The sequence below is a fragment of the Citrus clementina genome, unplaced genomic scaffold, assembly GCF_000493195.1.
Source record: "Citrus clementina cultivar Clemenules unplaced genomic scaffold, Citrus_clementina_v1.0 scaffold_8, whole genome shotgun sequence".
NCBI classification, from domain to species: domain Eukaryota; kingdom Viridiplantae; phylum Streptophyta; class Magnoliopsida; order Sapindales; family Rutaceae; genus Citrus; species Citrus x clementina.
Window position 1 is genome coordinate 6,991,834 of NW_006262022.1, and position 24,760 is coordinate 7,016,593.

General features: G+C 32.8%; 2 protein-coding genes and 1 pseudogene across 2 annotated transcripts; all 3 read right to left on the reverse strand.

Annotated features, from left to right (window-relative positions):
- Positions 1–2,101: 2,101 nt before the first annotated feature.
- LOC112095809 (disease resistance protein SUMM2-like) lies at positions 2,102–7,959 on the reverse strand. The gene is given in 7 exon segments (XM_024178152.1): positions 2,102–2,442; positions 2,444–2,484; positions 2,673–2,699; positions 2,701–3,450; positions 3,956–6,796; positions 6,881–6,977; positions 7,925–7,959. Coding segments are annotated over 5 exon segments (3,807 nt in total). The 5' UTR covers positions 6,788–6,796; positions 6,881–6,977; positions 7,925–7,959; the 3' UTR covers positions 2,102–2,285.
- Positions 7,960–12,603: 4,644 nt separating this feature from the next.
- Positions 12,604–15,009, reverse strand: LOC112096298 (pre-mRNA-splicing factor CWC21-like). Its single transcript, XM_024179729.1, has 5 exons — positions 15,005–15,009; positions 13,813–14,296; positions 13,076–13,118; positions 12,921–12,984; positions 12,604–12,768 (listed from the first exon to the last, which is right to left on the reverse strand). The coding sequence occupies exons 1-4, from the start codon at positions 15,007–15,009 to the stop codon at positions 12,965–12,967; spliced, it is 552 nt and encodes a 183-aa protein (XP_024035497.1). The 3' UTR covers positions 12,604–12,768; positions 12,921–12,964.
- Positions 15,010–15,518: 509 nt separating this feature from the next.
- LOC18034824 lies at positions 15,519–17,261 on the reverse strand (annotated as a pseudogene).
- Positions 17,262–24,760: the final 7,499 nt, after the last annotated feature.

The window sequence follows — 24,760 nt, forward strand, 5'->3', positions numbered from 1 at the left end:
CACAAAGTCACGAATTGATATCATCCACGATGCAAGTTCAAACAACTGCATAATAAGTTGCCCCAAGCTAAACTATTAATCTAATAACTACTCCAGTCGATGTGGGATAATTTTCCTATCACCATATATCACATGCAAGCCGAATTTGTTGCTTGGTTCTTACATGTGGTAAGGTAATATGAACCCACTTGTGCATAAATTTGGCTCCAATATTATATAGAAGCTTATGACCCAAAATTATACTTAAAGGTTATTTCAAGATTTGAAGGTTGCCTCAAGCTAATATTATTATTAGCCTGGTAACCCTTTTTTTTTTTGTTGATATGTGATATTTTCCCTATAACTTTTTATTAATCTTTATGCTTATGTTTTGTCATTTATCCCAAAATATAACATTAACAAAAGTTCCAAAATTTCCTTCAAGAGATATATTTGAGACAAGTAATTTGTGCAATAACTTTGTGAATTGATGAGCAAATTCAGAGAAAAGAATATATGTGCCAAACGTAACGTTTATTATTGTGTTTATTTGTAGAGCTATTTAAAGCCTAAAAAAAAAGCACCGGTCCGCTATTATTTCAAATAAGTTCAAGCCCTATGTCATTATTGCTACAAAAATGTATTAGAATGGTTAAAAACTATCTTTATTTAACTTGTAAACTTAGGAAATTATCAACTGTCCACCCTTAAATTGCACTGTTATAAAAAATATTACAACATTTTCAGGTTGTATCATTCATCTACCATAAATTTACAATCTGCATCATTTATCCACCAAATCATTAATTTTGTTAAAAAGTGATAGATGTCTCAGGGGTAATTTAGACATTTAACACACAAAAAAAACTAAAAGAGAAATTATCTAAGCTTACCATGTTATCAAAATTGCTACAAAATTTTAAATTTGTTCAATTTTCCAATCTAAGTTTATGACCTCCAAGATGTCAATTGCAGTTTGTAATTAATGAGTTCATAAGGATAATTTAGTCACTCAATATGCAAAATAAAAAATAAAATAATGGCTTAAAACATTAAAACAAAAAAACTACTTTTTATAATTGATATTCAATAATACACATAAACTCTATTTTTTCTTAATTAAAAATATTCTAATTTATTTTCTCAATTTATCATCATAAATTTATATTAATAAACTAAATCCACAAATTACCCTAAACCCTAATTCATAAATGCCCAATCAATCTAATAGTTTAATTCGATTTCATAATTAAAAAAGCTAAATTTATTATATTAGTTATGGTGCAAAGTCAAAAATGCCCTTAAATTCAAGGGTAAAATAACATTTTATTTAAATTCTATAAATTATCCTAACAATGTTAACATTTTGGTGGACGGTTAATATAAGTTACAAACTTAAAATAGAAAATCAAATAAATTCAAATTTTCAAACTATTTAGGGCAAATTTAGGACATATGGTTAATAATTTTCCCATATCTTTTTACATTGGTTGGTATAAGTTACAAACTTAAAATAGAAAATCAAATAAATTTATATTTTCAAACTATTTAGGGCAAACTTAGGGTATATGGTTAATAATTTTCCTTTGTCTTTTTACGTTAAATTGAGTTTCAAAGGTAAAATGGTTAATTTATTATAATTCTGTTAATTTTTTAGTGGAAGCAAACGATATAATGGATGAATGATATAAGTTGTAAAATTAAGGTGCATGAATGATACAACTTTAAAGTATTGTAGTAATTTTAATAATAGAACAATTTAAGAGTGGATTGGCAATAATTTAAACTTTGATGAAGCAACTAAAAAAAAATTTTAACAAAAGAAAAATAATTGAAATGCTTTAAGAAAAATAAAGGAAATTAAATATCTTTATAAAAACATAATTGAGTAAAATCATTTTACAAAATGCTCTTTCAAATGCACATTCCACAAGCCAGGGAGAACGGGTGACTAACAAAAATCTCACTTTTTATGAGTTTATAAAATCTCATTTTTCGCAGAATAAAAAAATAACCAATACTAATCACATAAAAAATAAAAATTATTCACGACATTACGCACTTTCTTCGCTGTCTAGAAAGGTAGAACATTTTGAAGTTTCTCAATACAAAAGGCGTGCTACTACTAAATTGGCCCAATTAATGCCCATCGAAAAGGCCATCAATTTAGCCATCAATTTTGTCAAAATTTCAACAATTGAAGAAACATTGATCACAAACGGAACAGGTGAATTTTGAAGTTGAATAAATCTTGAGATACATACAACAAAGCCTTGAAACTTTATTCTTCACAATTTGAGCACGCACTAAATATTAAACAAGTATAGAACAAAGCTTATTTTTAGCTTCTTGTGCGAACAGTACACGCTGAAATGTGTTTTTTTTTTTTTGGATTTTTGGAATTTTTTAAAATCATTTATGTTCGCTGCCATCTTTTTCTTCGCTGGCGTCTTCATTGGCATCTCTCTCTTGGCTAGCATCTGCCACGTCTGTAGTTTGCTGTGCCTATATATCCAACCAATTAATTGGGCATTAAATACGAATGATCAATAAAATAATAAAAAAAAACAAACAGAGAAAATTATAACATTAAAACAGAAATTTTGATTTAGGATAGATCAATTAGCTATCACAAACGAAAACATAAACCAACTATGTACAGAGTCAATTAACTAAAGTTCTCAAGAGTTGACCTGTGCTCCAGAATTCTTGGAATCATCTATCTCCTTCTGAATTTCCACGAAGCTTGGGACAATTATAAACAACTCCGTCGAATGCAGATGGAAATGGGATCCGATAACCCGCAGGCCAAAAGTTGGTGAGGTTTGGTAAATCTAACAGTCTAAACCCCTGAAGTGCATTCATAACAATTTCATTGTACTCCGTGACGTGTGCTCCATCTTTATGCCAGAATACTTCTTCTAATTCATCATTAGCTGCTATAGATATGTGCTTCAGTTTTTGAAGACTTGGAGCTACGCTGATATGAAATAGATGCTTTAGTTTGGGGCAACCACAGACAGTGATGCTTGTGAGTTTTGGGAAACATAGGGGTTGGAGATGATCCTCATCCTCATCCTCATCAATGATTTGCTCTAATTCCCGACAATTATAAATTTCCAACTCCTTCAATTGCAACAGATTTCGAGCAAGTGTTGATGAGAGGAGACGTCTCAGCGTAGTGCACCCGTCCACTCTTAAATTGATAAGACTTTGCAGGCTAAAATTATGAGTGGGACCTTCATGATATAATACTCGCAGTTCTCGAAGATATTCTAAGTTCAACTTCTTCAAACATGGGAAAAGTTTGTTTTCTTGTCCATCAGCGATAATAGCTTCCAACTGAAATACCACTTGTACTCCAATTGTGATAATATTCAATTCTTCCAAATTTTTTAAACCATGCTTCAACAGTGCTGGAATCGTGTCACTCAAATGGGAACAACTTCCCACTTCTAGAATTCGTAAGTTCTGAGACAAATAAATAAATAACTTGATGCAATTAAAATCTATTAGCAGCTAGGATTATCACATGATAAGTGATGAACACCGCAAAAAACAAAAACAGAAAACAAAATCCATACAAAAATATCATAATACATATGTAAACTAATAAAATAATTAAAAAGTAATGGATTTAAAAAAATGAAATTAGTTAAAAGAGATCATGTGAAGTGATATAAATATGACATTAGATTGTTTTAGAAAAATTATTATTCTATTAATTTATATGGCTTGATCAACTATTTAATTAAATTTGAGTAATATTACATACACTTCAGAAGTGTTTGCATCAATTCTTTCTAAACCAAAATGAGATATGACTTTCATTTGAAAAATGATTTTAGGCCCTAAAATAAAGAAATTTTCCTAAGATATTTGAGCATTATGATTATCATTTTCCTAAGATATTGCTAAACTATCATTTTGAGTAAAATTGAATGAAAAGAAAAAACATGAACCCAAACAAACATACCTCTTTGAGATACTGCAAATTGGCTTCAAGTTCATTACTGTTGATGGTCAAGTTGGGACAGCAATCAAGCTTTAACTCTTCCAATGCTGTCCAAATTGAACAATAATTCTCTGAACAGAACTTGGTGAGTTCTGGGAGACCTTCAAGTTTTAATTTTCTCAACAAAGGGAGGGCGAGCATCGTATTTCCATCTCCGACACTTATTTCCCCTTCATTATGATCAAACTTTGCTTCGACAATATATTCCAGTCTCTCGCATTCACTTACATAGAGACTTTTAAGCTGCTCCAAACTTCTAGCTTGTGACAACGTGAAGATATATGTCAACTTCTTGCACCTATGCACATTCAATTTTGTAAGAGTTTGGAGACTGATCACATGTTGGGCGGGCGCCTTCCATATCCACTTCAGTTCTGGTAAGTCCCACATAGATAACTCTGCTAATCTTGAGAGACTCTTTCCATGCGGGGACTTAGAGGCTTCCATTATGCATTCTAAATCTTCGCAATCGCCGACATTAAGACAAGTCAACTCATTTAAGCCCCTTTCATCTATGCTTGGCACAATATTGTAACAACCTATAATCCCACTTAAATAAAGAATTTTCAGTTCCTGATACAATGCTGAAAAAATACCGAGCGAGGTCGCCGCTTCATGAGGGCAATTCTCAATGATTAATTTCCTTGTCTCATCACCATCTTCCATTTCAACATCAACTCCTTCACCTTTACAGATGACGTACCTTTGCAATTTCGGGAATGTAAAGTCTTTTGGAAGACATACAACAGATCCGTCGGCTTGGGAGTTCAACTCAGCATTACTTTCTTCTGAACTCATCCCTTCAACCTCCCAATCTTTTATGCAACCATAAAATTCTTCTAATTGAGGAAATTTTTTTATCGTAATAGGAGAAACAGAACTGGTATCAATATATAGAAGTTTCAATCTACTACGTTTATCCCCCAATTCTTCTGGAATTTTAATGGGAGACTTCTTGAGAAAAATAATTTGAAGCCTCTTCAACTTTCCAAGCAAAGACGCATCACTCACCTCACATCGAATCAACTGCAGAACCTGGAGGTCGGTGAGGATCTGAAGCGATTTAAGTGAAAGAACTCCACCTATTATAGTGACAACTTTCAATGCTGGCATCCCTTCGAAAAAATGTTCTGGAACATGCAATCGGTGGTCGTATTCAGGATTCTCCAATCGCAAAATATGAAGGTTAGGGCATACCAAACCACTAGGAAGCTCTTCTCTTTTATTTCCCACCAAAGAGATTCCTCTGTATTGTTCCAGGCCTTCTTTCATTGCCCGTTCTGCCAATCCAATGCCAACTTTACTAAAAAATTTCTTCTCCTCTAGAACTATTGAGCCTATCCATATGGCTACATCACGAACTATGTCATGCATTTTCACATATCTGTCATTACCAGTGTCTAACAGCAGTGACGCAGCTTTGAGCGCGTTAATCGTTCCATGCAGTCGGCTTCTGGCGTTTTCTATTGACGGATCACATTGATACCAAATAACCCCCACTGCGTATCCAACCAAATCCTCCAAATAAATCTCATAATCTTCTGGAAACAGAGAACACAACAAGAAGCATAACTTGGACTCCTCACTATTTAAATTGTCGTAACTGAATTTGAGACAACCGTAAACGTCTTGGTCATCCTTGTCAATACCTTCTATTGCATAGAGTTTTGCTTCCCTTAGGTTATATAGTGCTAGATTCCAATCATCAAATCCTTTTTCCCTTAGTGCACTTCCAACAGCTTCAATAGCTAAAGGCAGCCCCTTACATTCGTCAGCAACTTGTTTTGAAACACCATCCAAGGAGGAGTCGTTTACATTAATACGGGCATTCATTTTTAGGAGAGTCAATCCTTCTTCTGGTGTTAGTGTACCAAGTTCAATCTGTGGGTAACAACCGAAAAAACCACAAATTGACTTTTTGCGAGTGGTTAGAAGGATTTTGCAACAACTGTCTCTATCACCAATGGGAATACCTAATTTTTTCTCCAAGTCGAATTGTTTCCAAACATCATCAAGGATTATGAGGATTTTGCTGCCTTTACTCTCAGAAAACATCAACCGCAATCGATCTGCTCTCTCTTTTTCATCTGTCTCATATAACGCCCAGCCTAACGACTTTGCCAGCTCACCTTGAACCTTTATTATATCTGGATCCTGAGACATAGTGGCTATCCCCACCTTATCGAAATCCTTTTGTTGCCGAAGTTGATTGCCCACAAATTTTGCCAGGGTTGTCTTTCCTACACCACCGAGACCATGCAATCCCACCATCTTTGTGCTGTCTTTTTTCAGTGCTTCAGTGATCTGATTACAAGCCGATTCTGTAGTCTCGAAAGTAGAAGTAAAATGACTTGGCAAACTTAATTTTCTCTCTAATGGTAGAGGTTTAGGAAAGGCAACTGTGGTGAATTCGCTGCAGTCTTGTAGCAGATCAGACAACTTGCTAGTCTTCTGTGATGCTTTTCTACCCAGCCAATATCGGCAACACCAATTAGGACACAATCCATGAAGACTACTATCCTTTTCATCTATCTCTGCTTTCAACTTCCGAACATCGTCCAATTCTGTGTCTACATTCTTCAGCCACTCCGTTACATTTTCATCGACTACTATGTCGGGGCATTTTCGTCGTTCATCGTCTATTCTTGTTTTGATGCCATCTCGTGCCTTCTCCAACTTAGTTTCTTTATCCTCAAGTTCTTTAACAATGCTGTTGAAACAGAACATATAGCGAGCTTGGTCAATGGCTGCATTCACCAATAATTCTTCAACCTTTGATTTTAAAGCTTCCATGCTATTTATCTGCAAATAACGAAGTTGATCTCAGCACGCTATTAGCGAAACAACAAGGTTTGATCACCAGACAAAATGAGAACGTTTAATTACCTCTTTCTGTACTGTGAATGCACGTCTATTAACACCAGCTTTGACCAATAAGAGCAAAATGCAGAGGTGGGGCCTTAAGAGTTTCGGTGGCCTTTAGCTGCAAAACGGCAGATGACAAATAAGGTGAACGTTCCTAGCAAACGTGATTTACGGTGAATTATATTCAAATTAGATTATTTTAAAAGTTGGTAAATTATTTATCACTCTATCTTAATGATACCTTATTTGGGATGGTAAAGATTGGGGGTAAATTTCCTTTTATTCTCACATGTTTTTATAGTATTTATATTTTTATAAATTACCTAAAACATCCACGTCACTACTTTTATAGCTATTGAGCATATCATTTCAAATATAAAATACTATTTCTGTCTAATATAAATTAAAAATCAAACAAATCTATCATGCAATAAATGAAAAGTAAAGAATATTAATTAGGTTTTAATGGAAACAAATATAAAACATAGAGGTTTTGAGTAACTTCTGTGATTTTTTTTAATGTTCAATTTAGAATTGAATAATTTGCATAATGAAATTTTGAGGTTTCTATAATTTATATGAAGATAAACTGCAAAATAAGTTTATATGCCGAAATTAAAATAGTTATATATTAGCAATCATATAATAATAAAAAATTTTAATAAAATTTATTTAAAAATTGGCCAATTGTGTTTCATGAGTAAAACAGAGAGCATAATGGACTTATGTTGGGTCTTGGGATTGAAAGACTAAGGGTAAGGGGCCGGGAGGTAGGACGGTAGGAAAATTATTATTATTTTTTTTTTATAAAGTATGGTCAACATTAGTGACTCGGAGGTGATTGCCGTTAATCAATTACCTTTAACTTAAGAATTAATACAAATAAATGGCAAAAATAATTTAATGAAAATTAATTTAATAAAAAATTGCACTAAAAACTTGGAACTCAAATTCTCGATCATTTTATCCGTACGTTTTAATCCGACGCTCAGAATTGGCATAAAACAAACTAATATAGCCATTGGAAGTAAAACAAACATCAAATTTAGAGCCTATATCTCGTACCTTCTTCCTTATAGATCCTCAATTGCTGCTGAAAGCTCCAATTAAGAGAGTCGCACAAGTTCGCAGAAAATTAAAAGCTGCATATGGCAATATAAATAAACATGAGATCAAAAAATCATAGGATATATCTAGCCAATTAACATCATATATAACTCCTTGTTCTCAGTCAAATCTTTCATTCTTAGGAGGATAAAAAAAAGATTGAAATAATAACAGTAAGTGATATAGGAAGCAAAAGTAACATACCAAAACGAGAGCAGCTAGCTCACAGATCTGGTGACTTTCAAGAGCATGAAAAATGATTAAACTTTGGTAGAAAGGTTTGAGCCGTGTTTCACAAGTTGCTATTGACTTCGTGGCTTCGCTTTTGTTTATTATTATTATTATTTTTTCAAATTCTATATCAGTGAGAATTGAAATGTGGAAAGTGAAATGATACACATGCCTTATCATCTATCATGAGGGGTGATTTGGTAAAACCGATTTAAAATAAAAAAGTTTAAAAAGATACTTTGTGTCTGACTGCTTGTATTTGGGGTATTTTTCGGGTTGTTGAGAGTGAGTTTAATTAAATATAAGATTTTCATTTTTCTTATTCTATTTTTCTCTTTAGAATGAATTTAAATCGCATTCTTATTAAATTCATTTTTTTAAATGAAAGTAGATTTCTCTCCACACATTTGAGATATATTTTAAAACAAATTATTGAATCTGGTCCCGCTGGCTTACAGCTTATGTAAAGTTACATTCATAACAAATTGATACTTGTCTTTATTATAAATTGTTCTTTTATTCAAATATGCGTTCATTTCTTCAATCAAGTCCTCATATTCGTTCAATTTATGATAAGATCCTTGTATGGGAGCATATCTGCATATGTAATAATTATTCTTCTATTTCAGATAGTTTTTGTGAAAAAAATACTTTTATCAATTATTTATGTTTACTAATTCTTATGTCTTTGTTTATTACTTTTCATAGCTCTATACAAATGTTTGCTATAAAATTTGTGCTATTTCGTTATAATATAATTTATATTGTAAACCTCTGTTCATCTGTAAATAAAATGACAATTTTTTTGTTTACTCCTAAAAAATATAAAAATATTAATTTACTCTCATATTTATTTAGAAGACAATGGCAAATAAGATCGCATTGATAAATTTTTTTATTTACTTATTAATTAATTAGAGTAAATTAATATTTTCACAATGAAAGATACATTGAAGATTGTCATTCTTAGTAGAGGGTAAATTAAAATTTACCTAATTAATTTAAAATATCATTAAAATTTTACATTCTAATCTGAATTAGATTTGCGCGGGGGGGAGGGGGGGGGGGCAACGTCCTTATTCGGATTAGACTCAGCTGGAAGAGGCATATCCTTAGCTGGATCAATTTGTTCAAGTTTGGATGCATCCATCGGTTTCAAATTAGTCTCTTGTAAGTATCATCGGATTTCTTGACTAAAATTTAGCTTATCAATCACATCTAAAACTTATTGAATGATACATTTCATTTCTATAAAATTGAGTTACTATTACCACCTCACATCTTATAAATTCTAGAAAATAATCAAGGCTTGACATACTTTTATTTATGCAAAAGCATAAGAAAATAATTCAAAGTACTAATTAGTGTACTATTCCTCAAAATTCTAGAATAGATTTGCTAGTTCTCTTTAGCCATAGATTGGTCCATGATTGGCACCGCAATAGCTCAGAATCACCTCAACGATTGTTCTACACGGCCCAACATGACACGCTGTAAACTAGTCTAACATGAACTTTCTGAGTGGCTTTCTAGCAATAGTCTTAGAGAAAGTGTTTAGTAGTATGAAGTCTTCTTTTTTTAACACAAATATTGACATGATATTCTTAATATATTTCTAAAATCAAAATAAGATGCATAGAGGACGACGATAATTTTATTTCATAATTGATTTTTTTGCAAAGAAAGTTTGAACATGAGAGTGATGAGAGATGAGAATATTGATGATGGTGTGTACTTTGGATGGAAAAATAGATTGGAAATATATATAGACATATTAAAAGAAAAAAATTTGGTCTATTTCTTAAGAGAAACAAAAAATTATAAACGCGGGTGTTAAAATGTATTCAGAATTTATAAATTTTTATAAATATGATAATCATCAGACCCTTATAAAAGTATAACAAAAAAGTTTAAATTTTTTTAATAAATGTAGAAGAGATGAACGAAGAAATCATCCACCAGTTCAGAATTAACAATCAAAGATATGAGGACTTGATTGAAGAAATGGTGAAAAATAAAAGGACACTGGGTTGCTGTCAATTTCTACCGTGTAGGTTCATAGCCGGGGAAGTAATTGGGCACAAATATCTCGGATGAGAAATAACCATTTTATCCCGCAACCATATGTTTATGGCCTCTAAAAATTTTCACCTCTTTCACTTCTGGAACCCGTGCTTTCTGGCACATGCACAATACTTGGTTGCTACTTATAGAGCGTTTTTAGAATTGCAACGACATGGTGCTCTTTGATAATTCAAAAATCCAATATAATTTATAGAGAATTACAGAATTGTTTGTGGTACGTGATAATTTGCTGATGCAATGAGGCGCCGAAATTCTTATACATGTGATTTAAGTTATATATGTATAGTTAAGTACTTAGCAAGCACTAGTTGGGGGTATTTGTGTCCATGGAAATCTACAGCTGGTTGTTGACATTACACTGCGGGTGTGTAATTATTACATATGCAGATATTCTCCCATGCGAGGATCTTATCATAAATTTAAAGGATACGAGGACTTGATTGAAGAAATGAACGAATATTTGAATAAAAAAATTTTTTAGAATAAAGACAAGTATTAATTTACTATGAATGTAACTTACATAAGCTGTAAGTTAGCGGGACACTATTGAATCACAAGCAAAAAACAATCTGTCTTCTTCTTCATTCCGTAATTTGGCTGTCAAAATACAATCTATAAAGATTACGATACCTCGATTCAAAAAATGTTGTTTCTGATGAAATAAATGAAAATTGAACGTACAATCTGCCACGAACACTATTCAATTAACCGTTTATTTCCCCTTAAATTTTTAATTTCAATGAAACATAGATCTAATGGGAACTACATATATATAAAAATACTATAGATTGAAGAAGTTGAATTTTTCTTGTGTGTTAAGTATTTTTGGTTAATACGAAAGGATTCTAGCAAGTTAATACAAAAGTATCATAAATTCAATGTAGTACAAGAGATTTTTTTTTTCCTTTGATGTTAGGAGTTTTGGAGATAAAAAAAAATAGGTGAAAGAAGAAGATGAGAGAAGAAAAAATATTAAGAATAGTTTTGGCATTTTGATGCGTTTTATAGAGTAAAATTTATATTTTATGGTATAAAAAGGTACACCCAGAATTTAATGATAAAATTTTAGGAAAAAATTGCACTCGTCAAAAAAAAAAAAGGGCTCAGCTTAGCCCAATTTTTTTTTATTAATCTTCTAGTCGCTAATGTAATCTCTTTTTTATGAGATTCTTTGGCGTTTTAATTTAGTCCATTGTTAGCAATCCTAATAGTTTTTATGTGAAATATGTTTCAAGCTTGAATAAAATCTGCGGGACAACTGGTAAGTAATAAAGCTCATCATTTTTTTTTTATTTTGAAAATAAAAGGGAATCACTTACACTTAGCATGATATTATTTTTGATAAGTCATTTTTTTGGTAGATTATTTTTTCTGACACGCTCTTAGATTTAGTGAAAATAAATTGTATACTTTTAATGAAGAAAAGTAAAGATCAACAAAATATTTTATTGTTTTCGACAACTTTCGCGTTGTCAAGTGCGCCTGATACCCTTTTTGTTTTTTTGAACATGGGCCCACGTGCCATTGTTTCCATTTCAAGTTCATAATTTAACAGTAGAAATGGGTTCCAAAGATAATTTATTTTATAATTTTTTAAAAAATTACCAAAATATAATAAATAAGGTAATAATAATTAATAAAAAAGTAGATTTTAAGATGGAAAAATCTTTTTGTGTACTTAATAAAAAGATGATAAGAATGGGATGCTTTTAGTTAATTGGTTTACATTCTCATGGTTATTTATACTGAAAAATTACATCAAAATTTAATTAATAAATCAGTGAACTGCAGACTTATTAAATTTAAGTTATTTTAATAAGTCATAAATATACTAAACTAAAATAGTAATAAACCCATTGTTATACAATACTCTCCATTGAGTGTTCACCATTTTAAGATAATCATAAAATGACACCGGAAGTGCTATTATAGCTGTCTCATGGAAAGCCTTCACCTAGGGGTGGGCAAATCGGATTTCAGTTCGGGTTGTTCGGGTTTCGGTTCGGGTTGGAGAATTGAACCCAATCGGGTTCAAAACGCCAACCCGAACCGAACCGAACCGAATTTAATTCGGTTCGGTTCGGTTTGGGTTGACAATTCGGATCGGATTGGGTTGATAATTCGGGTTACAATTTCGGTTCGGGTTAATTCGAGTTAGTTCGGGTTAGTTTGGATTGAAACAATTTAATCTAAAAATTCTAAGTTTCTAACCACTTAAAATCTAAAAATTTAAATTCCAAATATTCTTAACAACAAATATCCAGTACAATCAAACTACAAAAATTATAAATCTAAAAATTAAAATGGCAAATGGCAACCATGATTAAACATCTCCATTCTCCACATGACAAATAAGGCTAATAATCCATCTCTAAGACTAACACCATCAATACTCAACACAACATCTCCAAATTAGCAATAATTAACCACCACCATAGAAAAATATCGAGCAACAACGGATAGAAAATGAAGCAAATCAGTCCATGCTGCAAAAAAATTAAAAAACTTAATTAAAATTTAGTTGAATAACTCAATATGCCTTAACAATTCTCAATATTACTAGTAGCATATTTGTATTATGACTATGCCTTAATTGTAAATGATTATTAAGTTTGATCTAAATCGATAACAAACTTACTGTTGCAGCAAAAATCTTCATATTAGAACACTTGGATGTTCTGCTTATGTCGATTTACGAAGCTCTACATAAAATAAAAAGATTTGAAGTAAATAACTCTTTAACTTAAAGTAAACAAATCTAAAAAATAAATAAATAATCATTAATATTTATACCTTCTGTAAGAGCATCCATGAACTCATTTTCCTCCACCAACACCTGAAGGTTTGTCGTTGAATCAATAAAAAGTGAAGTTCGCAACCAATTTTGTGTCAGTATCAATGCTTCCACCATATCAGGAGTCATAGAACTCCTATTATTCATCTAAAATACGACCTCCTGTGCTAAAGGCGGACTCATGAATTCTTGAGCCACCACTATCAGACATCTGAATCATAAATCCATAACATGATCGCATTAGGTTCTCATTACAAAACCTCAAAATTTCATAATGTTATAACTTATAATATCCTAAATTGAACAAATATCACAATTTAATTAATTGAACAACACTTAAGTTAAATACAAACAATAATAATAACTACATATCAACAATTCAGCATATTACCATTTTCTAAATTAAAAAAACAGCAAAAATTAATCAATTAATTAACAATCTCCAATTTAATTAATAACTTCAATTTAATTAATAACCATCTCCACCCTCCAATTGTTCAATTATCAATAAACTCACTCCAATTTAATTAATAACAATCTCCATTTATTCAATTATCAATCAACAACAACAAACCCACTTCAAATAATTGAATAATTATCAATCAATTAATTAAAAATTTACAATTTAATTAATATCAATAGGCTATTAAAAACTTAAAATTTGAATCGGGTTGTTGCCATCAGCTGCGTGCAAGTCAGCAAGTTATAGCGTCGCCGTCGGCAAGGTAAGACAAACCTTGATCTCGGAGGTCGGAGTAGCTACAACGTCGGCAGATCGAGGCTTGCTGGGCTGAGTGGGACGCGAGCTGAACGGCGAACGCACAGCGCAGTTGCGGGCAAGGCGTGCTGGCTGACGTGAGTGGGCTGCGGTGAACGGAGATGCTGGCTGCTGCTGTGAGTGTTCTTGTCGTGGGAGGGAGTGAGACGGTGAACGGGGCTGCTGGCCGCTGCTGCTGTCCGCTGCTGGTGGCTGCTGGTGGCTGCTGCTGGTGGCTGGTGGCTGCTGCTGGTGGTTGCTGCTGGTGGCTGCTGCTGCTGGCTGAGCTACTGCTGCTGGCGGCTGCGAGCTGCTGCTGCTGGCTGCTGCGAGCTGCTGCTGCTGGCTGCTGCGAGCTGCTGCTGCTGGCTGCTGCGAGCTGCTGCTGCTGGCTGCTGCGAGCTGCTGTTGTTGGTGTCTGTTGGAGCTGAACGGGGCTGCTGTGGCTGCTGCTAAGGGGCTGCTGCAGAAGTCGTCGGCCACAGTTCACAGAAAATGAGAAGAGGAAGCAAGGAGGGGAGGCCGAGAGGGAGAGCTTTTTGTTTAGGGTTAGGGATTTTTTAGTTTAATTAATGTTTATAACTATATATATTTTTAATTTAAAAGTTAAATGTTAAAAAAAATAACTTCAACTTGAACCGGTTGAAAATTCGGTTTGGGTTCAACCCGAACTAAAATATAACTTGAACGGATTAAAATTTTGAACCCGTTCGGATTTCACAGGTTAATCCGAACTGAATCAAACCCGAAATAAATTTCGGGTTCGGTTCAGTTCGGGTTAACCCGAACCGAACGCCCACCCCTACCTTCACCAATAAAAAGGAGGATAGAGCACATACATCCAGTTTTTATACCCTTTGATGCTCAGTCGACACGTGCCAATGCTATAGACTATCGGATAATCTACTAAGGTGACGCATGCCAATGCTATAGACTAGCTTTTCAAAGGTTGAAGTGGGTATACTAATAGTAAAAAGAGACTTAATTCTCAGAGGCTACTCATTCTAAGTCTTAAAGAAAAAATTTTCTAATTTCTAAAGATTATATGGGGAAAAATCATTATTTTCTAACATGGAAAATTTGATACGGTGTTTAATGTCTGATCACAATCATAATATGAGTACTAACAAAAACATCTTTAATCGGCATGGTGCAAGTAAAACACCATCACTTCATCTTTGATGGAAAGATGATAATATAAGGAGATGGTGAAATGGTTTTGGTCCCTGGCAGCTTTAATCAAAAGAAAACAAAAAACTACACTATCATTAATGATTACCGAAGCTACAAAAGTATCAAAATCGGAAAGTAAACAATTGCAAAACACATCAATGACTGGAGGTTAGATTCTAAAACTTCCGCATTTAATTTTCAGAGCATGTTATGTATTATTCAGAAATATGCTTTCACTTCAGGAATTTGACCAAGACGCATTAAACATAAAACGCGGCGTTTTCATGGACTAGTACATTCCATGCTTCGAAAGTTTATGTTTTAGACTGATTGGTTTGATACATTATTTGTTTATTGCGTTTTTCTTGCTTTAAATATTATGTTGGATTGATAAGTTTTGTACACATTTATATTGCTCGCAGTAAATAATTTATGACATTTAAAAGACTATCAACCGTCTATCAAAAGATTTCTACTATAAATATATATGCACAAAAAACTTTTAATTTGGTCAATTTGTTCTCTTATTTATTCAACCCATCATCCACAAAATCACCAACCCGTTTCACCTTCATCTCCTTGGGCTTAACAGGGTACTTTCCAGCAAGCAAAACAAAAATTCTGAGAATCATCGCCTAACAACTAGTTCAAGCTGTCAATCGGCAGAAAACAAGCGAATCACACCCAATAAACTCCCTGATTTCCTCAACGCTCATCCTGTTGGAAATCAACTCCTCAGTACTTGGAGTGTCTACTCCGTAGTAACAAGAAGCTATGATTGGTGGGCTTGCAATTCTCATGTGAACCTCTTTAGCTCCAGCCTCCTTAAGCAACCTAAAAATTTTTGATGAAGTTGTTTCTCACACTATCGAATCATCCACAACCACAACTCTCTTTCCCTCCAACCACAACCTTACAGGAGACAGCTTAAGCTTGACACCAAAGTCCCCAATTTTCTGGGAAGGCTCAATGAAAGTTCTCCCAACATAATGTGACCTTATCAACCCTTGTTGAAATGGCACCCCGGCTTTCGCAGCGTACTCAAGTGCAGCCACCACTCCAGAATCTGGTACTGCAATCACGACATCACACTCAACAGGAGCATCGGTAGCAAGTACTTCCCCAAAATGATACCTCGACTCATAAACAGACCTTCCACAAACAACAGAATTAGGCAAAGCAAAATAAATATGCCCAAAGATGCACTGCTTACGTTCAGGGTGAGGCATCAAACAAGGTGATTGAACCCCATCTTTATCAACCATCAAAACTTCACCGGGATATACCTCTCTCTCTCTCTCTCTCTCTCTCCCCCTCTCTCTCCCTCTCTCTCGTATGTGGCCTCAATCAAATAGTGCACAAGTCTCCGACGCAAAAACCAGAGCACCATTACTCCTCCTACCCATCACCAATGGCATAAACCCATACGGGTCACGAACCGCAACAAGCTTATCCTCAGTAACAAACACCATTGAATAAGCACCCTCAAGCTTCTCACAAACATCCACAATCCTCAAAAAGAACGGCCTAGCTTTCGATATCGGAATCAAATGGAGAACAACCACAGTATCAGAACTAGTATTGAAAATGGATCCATTATCTTCAAGCTTAGCCCTCAAAGTATTATAATTAACTAATGTGCAACACCAACAGAACCAAACCTGTACCCAGCAACAAAAGGCTGCACATTCTTAAGCATAGAACTACCCGCAGTCGAATATCTAGCATGACCAATGGCCATATCACCCGGCAATTGATCAAGTTTAGACTGATTAAACACATCAGAGACTAAACCAACACCAGTAATAGACTGAAGAACTTTGTTATTCACAGCAACTATACCTGCACCTTCTAGGCCGCGATGCTGCATCGCGTGTAGCGCCAAATAGCACAAACGCGAGGCCTCTGGGTCACCATAGATGCCCACAACACCACACTCCTCACGGGGCTTATCGTCGTCATCATCATCAAAACTGCCAAAACCGTCATCTGGGTATTCTTTATTTGTGGTGAAAAACTCAGAGATGGGGTTTTTTGATAGAACAGTGAAGTTATTTTTGTGGATTAAAGATTGTTGTTTCTGAGGAGAAAAAAGGGTTTTTTTGCAGGGTTTTGGAGAAAAGAGAAAGATGGGGTTTTTGCGACGGCTTAGGGTTAGCAGAGGGAGATGGGTTTGAGAGAGTGCAGATGTTGGCGGTGCCTGTTGTGGTGGCTGCCATTAATGGCTGAATTTATTCTATTTTATTTTATTTGTTTTGGGTTGCCTTGCTCAAAGAAAAAACAGAGGAGGTGTGTGGAGGAAGACAGTGGCGAAGGGTACTTCAAGTAGAGGGGAACTTGTTCTAGGTTTTTTTCTGGAATTGTGAGGGAATCGGATCCTGTGTTTGTGCATATGATTCAATTACTTATAGGTGATACTGTTGTGCCACTACAAATTCTATAGGTGATACTGTTGTGCCACCACAAATAATTTATAATTTATTTTAAATTATAAAATAAATATAATTTAAAAAAAAAAAGAGTTTCACGAGGGGTGCAATAGTTCAACTCTTTTGTTTATAAGTTTTAATGTGTTGGTATCCTTAACTTAACTTTTTCCTAATTATTATATTAAAATGTAACAACAATGATGATCAACCCTAATTTCATGGAGGTCAAAGATTTTGGTCATGCCGCATTAATTAGTTCGATCATACTTTCTACAAATTTAAAAGCACGCTCAGAGAATAAATGAGTATGTAGCTAGTAATCGTGGGCGAAAATGTGGACCAACACCAAAGCACAAACGTTACGTTTGGAATCTTTAGTTTTCTTTCTTTTCCCTTTTTTTTCTTTTTAAAGAATTATTTATTCAGATGAGTCAATCTCTCATGCGGGTCTATAAAAGTGATCCAGTTGGGGCCTAGTGTGCAATAATACATTGTAATATGTGTGTGTGGGTGTGAAATTATTTTTAAAAAATAAACTGTTATTGCCTGCCTGCCTTCCATTATCGATAGGTCATTGTTCTGTAGACTATGTGATCAAATATTGTCTAAGATTCTGTTTCGGTTTAATGCATGCTGAAGGCCGGAATTTTTTTATGATTTTGTGTTATAAGTCCACATCTTTCTGTAAATTAATACAATGCCGACTGCCCATTAGTTTAGTATAGTGTGTTATGATAAGTTTGATTATACGTACTCTCCCAGACGGGAACTCTTTGTGGAAAAGGAAAAGTAAAGTCCTTTGTCTCAATGTTAGCTTTTGTAAACTAAAATGAATAATTTAGTTGCAGAATTTCAACTGCTTTTAGATTAAAATAAGTAATCTTTAACCGCCTGCTTACACATTATTATTAATAACGTACTAAGGATAGGCAGAACGAACAAAGTGTAGTCCTCTGATACGCTCAAAATCAAGTGGCCTACTTCTTCGGTGTCAAACAAGTCTTGTTGACACATGTCATCAATATCCTAGAATTAATGCAAGTGCTCGTGAAAACGTGCAATTATTTTATCCCATCATCTTAAGAGTATTTCAACTTATTGGAATTAGATCCTATTTATTATTAAGTTTTCTAACTTAAAAGCTTACTATTGGAAAAAAATTTCCAACACTGAAATAGAAGTTAATAGTATTTAGTAAATATGATGTTTAAAAAAATAATTTTTAAAAAATTAGTAAAGATATTATAAATTTTTCATTACACAAGTTGTGGATCAAATTATTTTTGCTTTCAAGCTATGGTAATTAGCGTTTATCAAATATTTTAGTGTCGAAACTTAATTAAAAAATACAACTACTCAACTTTCATACCAAACAACACCTTAATGATATGTTGTATTATATGCTCCCCTTTGGCAAGTTAGCTATAAGATTAATAAGACCTGTAGCAGATTCCACTACTCTGCGAAATGATAAAGCCCCATTAGACAGACTGACCATGTCTCATATAAAATTTTCTTACACACACACACACACGGCGGTTGTAGCTGTCACTATTTAGTCCTCAAATCCAAGATCGGATCACATTCATCATCATTTACTTGACAAATAGATCACAAAAGATCTGTACTTGTTTACCCATGCGTGATAATTACCACTAACTAAAATTCTAATCACCATTCGGATGACAAAAACTATAAACAAAGGAGAGAAACATAACTGGCCCTTGCATTTGGTTGGAGTTCGTTTCATATTTTATGGCCATATTATTATTAAATAGAGGCAAGAGATAAGAAGCAACTTTTTGGTATAATAACTCATATATGATGATCAGAAAGTAATTCTCGTTGTGATAAGCACCACTAATTAAAGAACAAATATATATATTGTATATAATTGTCCAACTTTAATTCTTCTTGTGACGAACTCATATCTGCTGCATTAAATCTAAACATAATTTTGAAAATTTATGCTATTACATTGAGTCCATTGACATTTGAGATATATACTTTGTCGATTTCCAGTATTCCTAAGGAGAAAAAAAAAAGTGTCAGTATTCTTTATCTCTTATCTAAGCAAATAAACTTGCATGATTAATGGGTAATAAATAAGAACATAATAATTAATTAAATTTTGATCATATATAAATAAAAGTACATATGTATTAAAAGATCCTTCGAAACTTGGATATTATTAATTAGATCATGAGAGGATTCTTATAAGAAAAAAAAAAAAAAAGGCACGCAATGAGTCATGACTGCGAAATTCCATCATCTACAAGTTACACCGCCCTTTGAAATTCATGCACGAAGACAAATATTTCTTTTCGGTTTGGAATAAAGGCAAAAGGTGAGATATGAATAGCTTTGATTCTTATTCCAAACGATATACCTAATACCGATCCTATATATTTTTAGCATCTTTCAAAGATATGCTACTGTCATGTTATATATAGTGTCTAAAATATATATATGCAATTAGGTTATTGAGAATAAACACAATTTTCTAATACTTTGAACCTAAAGTTTATAATATTCGTTAAAGAATTAGAATAATTGATCTGGCTTGGTCGAGTACTTTTCAAATAAGTTTCTTTGGCTAACCAACCGAGTTTAGCGGGAAGTTAAAAAATTAATTTTAACTGTAAGCTCCAAGTTCAAATATCTCAGATTCACAAACTAGGGATTGTTAATTGTTTCATGAATAAAGGTCAAAGATTTTGGTCATGCCGCCTGGAGTCATAGAATTTTATATGTCAAAAGTGCGTTTCACTTCAATTAAGCCATAAATGTCGTTTAATATGCTCATTTTGTATTTTTTTTTTAAAAGTTTTATTAATTTTTTTTTGTTTTTAAAAATATTATTTATTTTTTTATTTTTTTAAAGGTAAAGAAGTGGGTAAAGTTCAAATTTAATTTTTATCCCTTACGTCATGACCCCTAAAATTTGAACTTAGGTAACCAAACGTATAATAATGATATCTCAAATTTCATTTCAAATGATATGCAATATATTAAGTCATTGTTAATTTTTATAAGATCCGAGTGAATGAATTGTATTATTTCACTAATTAATTGATGAGTGTCATATCATTTATGATAACTTTTGTATAAAAAAAATTGCGATGGATGAAATATCCTTTTGAGAATTTAATGGTTTATCTCATTTATGATTTATTGTTGCATTTAATGATATTGCAAATAATTTTTCTGAAAAGATTATTGTTTTGACGAGTAAGTAAGTTTGGAGTAAATAATACATATGGCAAGTGTGAGGTTTGTTATTGCATTTATTTTGTGGATCTATTTAAAAGCCAAAAAAAGGCATTTCGATTCATTATGATTCCAGATAATTTCAAGCCATGTCATTATTGGGATAAAAATAAAGTAAAATGGTTAAAACTATTTTTATGTAATTTATAAAAATTAATGAAGCAACTACAGAATTTTTTAAACGAAAAACAATTGAAATGTGTGTGGAAAAAGAAGAAAAAAATAAGGCATTTAAATATCTTCTTAAAAAATACGATTGATTAAAATTATTTTAACAGAATGCTCTTCCAAATACAATTCCACATTTTTTTTATTGCAGTGGGATATTCCAAAATTGGCACAACTCATTAAGAATTCGGCAACTCAAATTTTATTTATCACTCTATGCATTTGACAAATTAAAAAGAAAAAAATTCATATATCTTCTGTTCAAAAGAAACCTTGGTAAATATTGTAAAACAAATTACCAATTTTTTTAATTTATGCCATTATATCGTCGCTATTTTCTCGCCCACTTTCTTAAAATAGAATCAATATTTATTGATGGGTTGGGTTCCAAAGTAAGCACCAATTCAACAAAATGGTTTTATAGCAGAAAAAACACTTGTAAGACATTCAGAACACATTTTTCAATTTTGTCTTTTGAAAATGAGTCTTGAGTTTCCGCAAGCCAAGTAGAATGGCTAAAACATGTATGGTATCAAAGAAAGAGAAACACACGCACACACAGAGATTAGTGGGGAGATATATGAGTGTGTAATTTGTATATATATCCCCATTAATTGTTGATAGTCCAATGGGTCTATGCAAAAGGAAAAAATTGGCCGTCCTTTAAGACAAAATTGACTGTCACATGACAATGTTAGCACACTTGCCACGCAACGAAAATAAAGATTCCAAGAACAACTTTATGGTCCCCTTTCTGTCCAAACATATGCGATAGAAATTAGTGTAAACGACACTTGAAATATTTATGTAGATCCTCACACAATTGATTAAATATTTATAGTAGGATGGAGTGATAAATAGTTTCACAAAATTATTGGAATTAACTATTTAATACATGAGATCTATCTCATTAAGTATAAAAGATTGAGTGCTGCTTCAAAAGAATGACGTTGCTGGCAACAAATTTAACACAAAAATTTAATTAACTATCCTAGTTGAGATAATAAAATCTCATGTTGAAAACAAAAGCTTTAAGGTTCGAACCTTCTCATTTAAGAAAATCAAGTCAAAATATTACATCTTCCAGCACATATCAAAGATTTTTTCAAAGGCAGACTGATAATTCAGGGTAAAAAAAACAAAAGGAATATATGCTATTCAAGACAGGTATACCTTGGACATGAAGTCTGAGTCCAGAACAAGAAGCAATTAGCTGATCTTTCAATTTCCAAAACCCAACAAAATCTTTGTCAAAATATATGATCTAGTCCCATATTAAGCACATTCATAGCCATATCACCAGGTTCAAAATATTTTCCCCAAAAAGAGATGGAGATTCCATTGAAGTTGAGTTGTGACTGTCCCAACGTTTTGCAATTATATGGTTCAGGATACCATGCCTATGAATCTTTTTTTTTTTTTTTCATGTTTCGAAGTCTATCAAATGAAAAACGAAGGTAAATAAATAAAAATTGTATAAAACTGCGAAAAAAATTAATGAAATGAAGAGAAAATCACAAGAATCCTATGAAGAGGAAGCTAAACGAAACCTTCCGGAGCCGAGAAGATGCCTTTTTTGTTGACATTTGTGCCTATACATTTATTTTTTTTAATTTTGAAGAAAGTATTGGTTAACAGAACGAAATATTAATAATAGATGCTGGCAAATTTTGAGCCAGCTTGGCTGAATTTTGAGCACCACATTACAAGATCTAGGTGTATGTTTAACTATGCAAAACGAAACATCTATTAAATGTAAGTCCCTTGACCTCTGGAACCAGACAACTAGTCTCTTTCCTACTAGACAACCTTCCATCGATCAGACTAATAATATTTACTAAATCATGTTCTACAGTTAATGAAGTTGGACCCAAGGAAATTGTTAGTTTAATGTCACAAGCCGCTCAAATTTTCCGTAATTGGAGGATAATTATGTGCACATGAGTTTGCTTAGGAAAAATTCACTTAGGCGTGAAGTGCGCTTAAAAGCGGGATGCACTTAGAAGTGGGATGCGCTTAGCAAATCACTCAAGCCCATCCCAAAATCTAGAATTCTCTGCAAATTATAAATAAGCTAAAAGTTTATATGTTTCTCCACATAGTTCTCTAGGATATTTATGGTAGTTGTTAGGAAGTTTTCTCCCAAAGAACTCTAATACTTATAAATAGGGGTGGGCCCCCTCATTTGCCCACCAACCACATCACACACACAAACACTCCAACACACACACAAGCTCTCTAGATTTTGTAAAAAGCTCTCTTGTATATTCTCTCTTTGAGAGTAATAAAATCATATTCAGCCATATTGCTCTACTTCTCTCTAGTATTTTCCGCAAGTGTTCTTGCTTTGCTATTTTGAGGGGTGTTCTAGGCTTCCTTAGCAACTTGTTTGCTACAAAGACATCTTGGTCACAAAACATGGACATGCAAGGAAAAAAAAATATTGATACGTTCTAAAAATAATACGCATTCTTCTACAGTGAACAAAAAAATTTAGGCTAATGGTAGCAAGTGAAGGAATTGTGATTTCATGTGCATTTTGTTGACATGAACGTAAAGAACTTTTTTATAGTTTATATTGTTTAATATAACATTTGAATTGCAAAATAGGGGTACAAAATGGATACACGAAGTGATAAAACTAAGCTGATTATGATAAATATTGAATTATAAGATTTACGTTTAATCATAAAAACATAAGTGGCGCACAAAGGCACGAATTATCATCCATGATGCAAGTTCAAACAACTGCATAATAAGTTGCCCCAAGCTAAACTATTAATCTAGTAACTATTCCACGTGGGATAATTTTCCTATCACCATCTATCATGTGCAAGCCAAATTTGTTGCTTGGTCCTTACATGTGGTAAGGTAATATGAATCCACTTGTGCATAAATTTAGCTCCGATATTATATAGAAGCCTATGACCCAAAATTATACTTAAAGGTTATTTCAAGATTTGAGGGTTGCCTCAAGCTAATATTATTATTAGTGTGGTAACCTTTTTTTGGTTGTTGATATGTGATATTTTCCCTATAACTTTTATTAATCTTTATGCTTATGTTTTGTCATTTATCCTAAAATATAACATTAACAAAAGTTCCAAAATTTCCTTCAAGAGATATATTTGAGACAAGTAATTTGTGCAATAACTTTGTGAATTGATGAGGAAATTCAGAGAAAAGAATATATGTGCCAAACGTAACGTTTATTGTTGTGTTTATTTATAGAGCTATTTAAAGCCCAAAAAAAAAGCACCCGTCTGCTATGATTTCAAATAAGTTCAAGCCCTATGTCATTATTGGTACAAAAATGTATCAGAAAGGTTAAAAACTATTTTTATTTAACTTATAAACTTAGGAAATTATCAACTGTCCGCTCTTAAATTGCGCTATTATAAAAAATATTACAATATTTTCAGGTTTTATCATTCATCTACCATAAATTTACAATCTGCATCATTTATCCACCAAATCATTAACTTCGTTAAAAAGTGATAGACGTCACAAGGGTACTTTAGATATTTAACACACAAAAAAATAAAAGAGAAATTATCTAAGCTTACCATGTTATCAAAATTGCTACAAGATTTTAAATTTGTTCAATTTTCCAATCTAAGTTTATGACCTCCAAGATGTTAATTGCAGTTTGTAATTAATGAGTTCATAAGGATAATTTAGACACTCAATATGCAAAATAAAAAATAAAATAATGGCTTAAAACATTAAAACAAAAAACTACTTTTTATAATTGATATTCAATTAAATACACATAAACTCTATTTTTTTCTTAATTAAAAATATTCTAATTTATTTTCTCAATTTATCATCATAAATTTGCATTAATAAACTAAATCCACAAATTACCCTAAACCCTAATTCATAAA

What these genes read in the sequence shown, in the direction of transcription:
- LOC112096298 (XM_024179729.1), bottom strand. An exon ending in CTCCGACCTCCGAGATCAAG is followed by an intron (nt 13,119 to 13,812) that starts GTTTGTCTTACC and finishes ACAAACCTTCAG; the next exon opens with GTGTTGGTGGAGGAAAATGA. An exon ending in CATGGATGCTCTTACAGAAG is followed by an intron (nt 12,985 to 13,075) that starts GTATAAATATTA and finishes TATTTTATGTAG; the next exon opens with AGCTTCGTAAATCGACATAA.